The 8,102-nt window shown below is 29.8% G+C and overlaps 1 protein-coding gene across 1 annotated transcript; it reads right to left on the reverse strand.

The window, feature by feature from the left end:
* Nucleotides 1-498: 498 nt before the first annotated feature.
* Nucleotides 499-1,598, reverse strand: LOC131011995 (ethylene-responsive transcription factor ERF014-like). The gene has a single exon (XM_057939902.1). It carries the CDS (start codon nt 1,499-1,501, stop codon nt 833-835), a length of 669 nt encoding a protein of 222 aa, XP_057795885.1. The 5' UTR covers nt 1,502-1,598; the 3' UTR covers nt 499-832.
* Between the last annotated feature and the right edge of the window lie 6,504 nt (nt 1,599-8,102).

An 8,102-nucleotide genomic window follows, 5' to 3' on the forward strand; every position in this document is an offset into this window, starting at 1 on the left:
CTGCAACAATTTTATTTTTTATTTTTTAGTTTTTGAAATGACCAAGTCCATTGTAAGAGAAAAGATAAGAAATGGAACCATGCACTTTCAACTTCTCTAAAAATAGACAGCACCATGTGCAAAACCGGCTTCGGATCAGATATTGACATTGGTCACACAAACGTGTTAAAATCATGTGATACATGAAATAACTCTTGTGTCGTTTCTATAGTTTTTAATTTAATTTATTTTACATAAACAAGATACAAAAAATCTCATAAATTAAACTCGATTTGGTCACAACAAGTTATTTAATCTATATATAAATATTGTTCAAGTGCGTTATTTATCATCTCCGGTTGATTTCTCGGTGCATTTAAATTAAAATTTTAAAATAATTGTAAGACATGACCAAAAGATCGAAACATGGTAGCATATATATATCTCGACCGCAAATTATTTTACTGCACGACTGCTGAGAGATTCTATTACCACATATGAATCACAAACAAAAAACTATTGCCACAAGAAAACACAACTTCTTTCAATATTTATGTAGAGTTACAAGCAACATATAGCCCACATATATATGTATATGATATGAAATTCAATTAAATACAAAAGTATACAGTCAAATTCACTTAAAAGAGTGCATCGAATTATGTCACTCTCCTGCGAATTGAAACCCAAATACTCAATTCAATCAATTACAAAAATATATATATGTATAATTCCCAGCCTAAGTCAGTAATGTCTTCATGAAATAAACTGAAGATCATCCAATGAATGAACAAATAAATAAGCAGTATACATAGTAAACAACATAAACAATTTTTTTTTTTCCTCCAAATCTTCAACAGAAGCTCCACAAACGAATATCGCCATCTTCATACGAATAATCCTCCATCATCAAAGGATCAAAAAACACCCCATTAAGCATCTCATTGTACTTGGGGGAATCAAAGTTGTACCACGCCGCCATGCTCGGCTCCTCGAACTGCACCTCGTAGTCGCCGGCGGCGGCCTCCGACAGCGAGATGTGGTCTTCTTCGATCCGAAAGCAAGAGTTGGGAGAAGAAGACGACAGCGAGGGCGACGAGCTCGAGGTAGAAGACGTGGACATCGGCGACGGAGGGTTAGGGTTTCTGGAAGCTTCTAGAAGTTGGGCATTGGCCGCGGCCGCCGCGACTCTTTGTATGGACTTGGGCGACATGATCGTGTCTTTGTCGACATTGATCAGATTCTGGTGCGAGGAGGTCGGGAAGTTGAGGTTGGCGGAGGAGCCCTTGAGGCAGAGGAGCGCGGCGTCGTAGGCTCGCGCCGCCGCCTCCGCCGTCGAGTAGGACCCCAGCCAGATTCTCGTTTTCTGATTGGGCGCTCTGATCTCGGAAACCCATGATCCCCAGCTTCTCATTCTCACTCCTTTGAATCTCTTCTTGCATTGGGAGGTTGGGTTTCGCCGCGGCGACGACGACGACGACGACGATGATGGTGATGAAATCTTGGATTCTGTCTTGACCATTTCTGATAAATTAAGGTTGTGTCTATGTGTGGGTTTCTTTTTTCTTGTATTTTTCCTTGTTTTGCTGCTTGAAATGGGATAATGATGTTGTGGAGGAGGGGGGGAATTGGTGATATTTATAGATTATTTTTTTAAGGAAAAAAAAGTAATGTATAGTTTTTGGTCAAGGTTTAGTTAATTGTGACATGGCTGACAGATATTTGCCAGTGTTAATTCTGAGATTAATAAAAGGAATGAAAATGAGAAGAGGCTTCGTACTTACTTCACATGATAATGACTTTTCTAGCCTACTACTACTGTAACTGTAACTGCTAAGAAATCCTACTTTTATTAATCAGGGTGATAGCATTTAAATTATGGACTTATATTTTGATTTTGTATATTAATTAAAAATATGTCTGATAATAATTAAATTTAAAAAATTATCTGAACTTACTAACAAATTGAAGTCCTAACCCTATTTAATGCTGATACAGTTGTTTGAAAATTTAAGCTGGTCAAATCAGCTGACAACTAAAATGATGTAACTTTTACTTGCCAAATTAAAACGCCATTTGTAAATTACTGATATATTAGTTGTGTTTTGTTGAATAAATTATTGACGGATTTCAACATTTTTATTGAAATTAAATTAAATTAAAAATTCCATAATTGTGGGACAATTTTTAAGTTGGCTCGTGTAAAAATTAGATTATGGTCAAGTTCAATAGTTTAGAAGCTATTATCTCTTATGAGTTAATGTTATGGTAAAAATGAAAGATAAAATACTATTCTGGGATTTGAGAATCAAAATGGTATATGGCAGTAGTGGGATTGATTTTAGAAAGTCATTAATTAATGGTATATTCCCTTTGGAACTTTTGAGGTGTGAAAAGAGAAACAATTGAAGCAAATTAGAGCAATTACTAACATGGTGAGCCAGCTGAGAAATGCCGAATTTTTCAAAGGCCAACAGAGTTTTGCTCAGAAAAAGGGCAGACTTTTGGCTGTGGAAGCATATGCAGCATTCACAAACCAGCACGGAAGCCCCTAACTACTTTATATTAGCAAAATTAAATTAATTAATTTTCACCATTAAAGGCCTCTTGACTTAGAGAACAAGCTACCCACCTTAGACCGAGTAGCTTTTACTCTCTACATCTCTTATTAAAATTATACACCACAAAAGTGAATAAAATTAAGAGTAACTAGTAATAGCAAGTGAATTTTGAAATCTTTATTAAAATTATTTAATTATTATTTTTTTCTCATTTTGCATATTCGCTCACTTTTGGGCCTAAAACGACGTCATTTTAATCTAATTATACAATACGACGTTCATTTTATTTCACACGGTCATATTTATATTACGCAAGTATATTCGTGCTAAGCGAGTATGTTTATCTCATGTCATCACGATGAAAAAAATTAATAATTAAGTAATTTTAATAAAAAATTTAAAGTTCGTGTGCAAAATGAAAATTTGTTGAAAGTATACAATTAATTTACTCTCTATTTATAAAACATTTTTAAAAAAAAATTTATCCGTTCACAAAACATCTTTGATCTTTCTACTCATTTTTTGGATACAATTTCACTAATTATAACTATTAGCCCGTGTAAACACCAACTATCCCAACTTAATTTTACTAAAATGTAAATACATAATTAAATCTTTTTAAAATTTGTGACCACTAATTTGAGTAAGATATTTCATGGACGAGTGAAGATAAATTTTAAATTGTTTGATTATCTAATTATTTAAACATTCAATTATATATTTTTTGTTATTTATCTATCACATCACGTCAAATATTTGCTTGAAAAATTGAGCAATTAAACAATTTACACTGAAGATTGGGGTAAAATAGAAAGTTGGGCATCATCAATTTTCTATAGAATTCATAAATGGGATGCTTATTAGAGGACAAGTTCAATTTGTTCGTCGCATCTCAACTCGTTAGTTTATTACACTTATAGGAACATACTAATATGATCGTTACAGTAATATTATCGATGAAAAAATAAATTTAAAAATCGCACTCAAAATTGAGATTTTTGACATCATTCAGTATTCTTTACCACTAAATCAATATAGCTAGCATATCTAATCGAAAATTTTATGGCACACAATGGGGACATTATTATTTTATAATCATGTGTAGTAATTGAAGTAAATAAGAAATCTAGAATCATAGAAAAACACACCTGGAACAAGACTTGGTAAAAAGAAAAAATTACCATAAGTGGACAATGGAGTCATTTGGTCACATGGGGTGGGATATATTTTAATGAGATTTAGGGTTCATATCTTAGACCGAGTACTTAATAGTAATGGGCTATAATTCATGTCATTATATCTGAATATTATAATAGTATAGAATAATGCAATTCTAGAGAGAGAGAGTAACTTAGGATGCTTCCAGGATTTTGCAGGATGCTTAGACTATCCACAGTCGTGACATTCATCCAACCCAACCCAACCCAACTTTTTAATAAAATATTCATTTCTCTCTCATCCACCTACACAACCCACAACCTAATATAATTTCTACTCCCAATGGTGACACCAACCCAACCTACATATTTTCATCCTCGACTATCATATTATGCATGATGATACAGGCCATCATAATTTTTCCCATCAAAACTTTGTCCCAAACAAGACATGGGCGTCGTATAAATGCAAATCGAGCTTGTAGAACTCCAAATGCTCGCTCAACATCTTTTCGGATAGACTCTTGGTGTTGAGCGAACAACTTGTGTTTGCGGATCTGTGGGGAAGTAATTGACTTGACAAATACAGCCCATGAAGGGTATATACCATCAGTCAAATAATATGCCATATCATAATGACGACCATTCTGATGTAGAAATTCTTTGAGATGTGGGAATTTGACTTAGATTTGGAGAAAATTGGCTTTGATAAAATTGAGAATTTGCTTGGTCTTCAAAATTTGGAAAAAGATGAGGAGTTGGATAAGAAGTAAAATTTGCAGAATCTTGAGAGTTAGGATAATTTTGGGAATTTTGATAGAAATAATTGGGATGATTTGGATCCATAACTCAAAATGAAATGAAATTGAGGAGAAGTGAGAAATTTAGTTTGTGTATGAATGAACGAAAATTTGAGTTCTATTTATAGAGTTCAAATTAATAAGAATTTTGATATAATTTTAATAGTATTTTCTTTATTATAAATATATAAATTTAATTTCATTAAAATAAAGCTAAAAATAAATAAAAAAAATGGACACATGGCAGCTTATTACTTAAGATCAATTTGGTGACCTGCGAGGCGGACATCCGCCTAAGTCATGCAATTCCATGACTTTTCTCATTATTTTAAATAAATGTTGGTTTGTCGTGTAGCTGGTGACCTTTAACAAAGGTCACCGTTGTTGGTAGTCTTATGGGGAGTGTGCTTCTCAGTTGTCTGAACATAATCCATCACACAATATACATTAAATAAAAATATACTCCCTAAAAAACAATAAATATTTTTTAGTACGCGCAATGTTGTCTAAACATAGTACTATTGATTTATTATATTCTTTTAATCCTTTGCAGAAAAAAAAAACAGCTGGTGCTTTTCTGTCATCATGAAACCCCTCAAAACGCGTTTCTCTCTCTCTCTCTAATTAAAACTAAGTTTGAAAAAAAAATTAAAATAATATTTCGCTGAGAATATAACTGATTTATGGGAGCAACAAGGTTACGCCTGCATGAATTGACTTGTAGCATTGAAATTAATATTTACATGTATTATTTATTTTGTGTGTTTAACATTTTGAGAATCTGATTCGATTCTCTTGAGGTACGGTTTATAAGTAAGAAAAGTTTTTTGCTTTGGGAAAAGGAATTAGAACTTTTGTGAGATGCATGAGAGAAGCAGCTTCGGGAATTGGGGTTGAGGAAATTTGTTCAATTTGGGTCGCTCACGTTTCAAATATTTTGAATTTAATTTTATGCAAATTATTTCACGGCCCGATTGACTTACAGTTTTGTGAATTGAAATTGAGTTACCTAGAATATACACATTTTAACTTTCATATCACTTTGTTTCATGAGAACATTGTATTAAACATATTAAATCATTTACTTACTTATACAGTATGTTGTATTTGAAAAGAAAAAAAAAATTATTTCTCATAAAAATTGAATTCAAGTAATACAATCATCCAACAAAGTGATACAGTTGTCATCAGGGCCGGCCCTGAGGGCGGGCAAGCTTGGGTGACGGCCCAAGGCCCCCAAAATTTGAGGGCCTAATTTTTTTAATATATCTCATTAATTACATATTTTATTATAGTAAAAAAAATATTTGGTTTATTGATTTTCGATCAAACATAATTTATTGTTAAATAGCATTAATTTAATCATCAACTATCTAAATGTATAAGATCTCGTCTCTTTTAACGTATCTTTTGGGGGGGGGGGGGGAACTCTTCTTCTTCTCCAAATCATTGGTCAATTTCTCAAAAAAATAAGAATGGAGAAGGTATATAGTCTTTTGAATTTACTTTTCTAAACCATTTTAGAACTCCCCAAAAACATTTACTAAAACTTAAAATTGTTGAAAACGTATTTGAGATCGTCAATATCCCAAGAAAGATTGAATGGTTTGACAATATTCTGTATCGAAAAAGAGATTTTAAATAACATAGATTTGAACAATGTTATAGATGATTTTGCAAGTAAAAAATTAGAGAAACCATTTTTTTTCATAAATAATGGACATTTTTTCTTTTTCAATATATTGAAAAATATAATATATTAGGGGCCAATTTTTATAATTTCGCCCAGGGCCTCATTTTTATCAGGATCGGCCCTGGTCGTCATAGTATACAATTTTTGGTGAACATGAATTTTTAGAAAATAATTGGTAAATGTGTTAAATATAAATGAGTGATTGTTGTTGAATTGAGTGTAGAGTCATATAAAATGAGGGATTGTAGTTAAAAAGAAAAAATAGGGTCATGTCCAAAAGAAAAATAGTACTCCATACTCTTTTGTGGATTTTATTGTATGCTTTTAGTGGACGGATGCAGTATATAATTATAAATTAGTGATCTAATAATATCAGTATATTAAAATGTGAGTTTGAATTTAAATCTTGATTTATTTTATAGCGAAACAATTTCACATAATTTTTTGGACTTAATTGTTCTTATATTGTAAAAGTTGCAAAATAGTGTTGCGATTTGTAAAATTTAAGTTTGCGTGCGAATTACGATTCAAATAAAATTATCTATCTTATGCATAAACATGTGAGGAAGGTATTATCATTGTTGAATTTTGTGGCATTTGTTTAATTGCAGTTTTTTTTTCATATGATAAATAATCACTTTTTAAATAATTAGTACGCCCTTCCAACGTGGCGAACGTTGAAATTAAATATGTTTAAATAAATAAATATAAATATTAAATAAAATTACAATATAAATAAATGTAAAATATGATTTAAAAAAATAAAATAACCCACATCAATTACTCAATAAAATTCCAAATTTAAAAATGTAATTTTTTTAAAACTATGTATAAAGTATAATGATAATTATAGTCATTAAATAATTTTAAATCATTTGATAATGAAAATTAAAATTAAACATTATTATTGTAGAGTATTACATGTCATAATAAATAAATAAATATTTTCATACACAAACGTAAATAAAAAATTTAAAATTTTAACGAAGAGAGAGAAAATAAAATATTTTAAAAATTTATAACTTATTCATTTTAAATTAATTTTTATGATTTTTATACCATATTAAATATTTTATCACGAACTTAAATTTAAAATGCACATTAAATATTTTTTTATATATTAAATTTGACAATATTTAGAAAAAAATTAAATTATATTAAAAAATAGAGATAAAAATATTTAAAAGGTTGATGGAAGAAAAGAGAGAGAGAAAAAGAGGGAAAAAAAGAGAGAGAAAAAAATCATCTTTTATATATTACTAGTACACACGCCCGTGCGATGCACGACCAACATCAAAATTAAATGATATTTTAAATAAAAAAAGTATATCTATTTAATATATTCAAAATATAAATAAATATAAATCATATTTTTAAAAGTGAAATAATTCACATCAATTATTCAAAAAAAAATATGAATACGAAAACATATGGATTTTTAACTTTATATTTTCAATATTTGAAATATCAATTAAATAATTTTAATTGATAATGAGTACAATATATAAATTTATCAAAAAAAAAAAGATCTACAAAATCATCTATTTTTATATAGTTTAATATATTTTTTGAATGCAAATTTAAATTATCTTTACCCGATCATTTTGTTTAAATAAAAAAATTACAAATAAAGTTTTCAAAATTCTGATTTTGCAAAAAGAGATAGGATTTATTTTCATAAATAATAATTGCTCAATTGATTAAGTTTAATTTTATATTCCCTTCTTCCCACATTAATAAGCCATAAGGGCCGGACACAGATTTTAAGAAATAAATAATTTATACTAATAAAATAAGAAAGATAGTACTTGTTTTTTTTGGGATATGTTTCTCAAAAAAGTAAAAGAGATAATTATGAGTGGAACACATTGACATATGATTTAAATAATGGGTTATATGAGAATATTTGTTA

This window comes from Salvia miltiorrhiza, chromosome 2 (assembly GCF_028751815.1).
Source record: "Salvia miltiorrhiza cultivar Shanhuang (shh) chromosome 2, IMPLAD_Smil_shh, whole genome shotgun sequence".
In the NCBI taxonomy this organism is placed as follows: Eukaryota; Viridiplantae; Streptophyta; class Magnoliopsida; order Lamiales; family Lamiaceae; genus Salvia; species Salvia miltiorrhiza.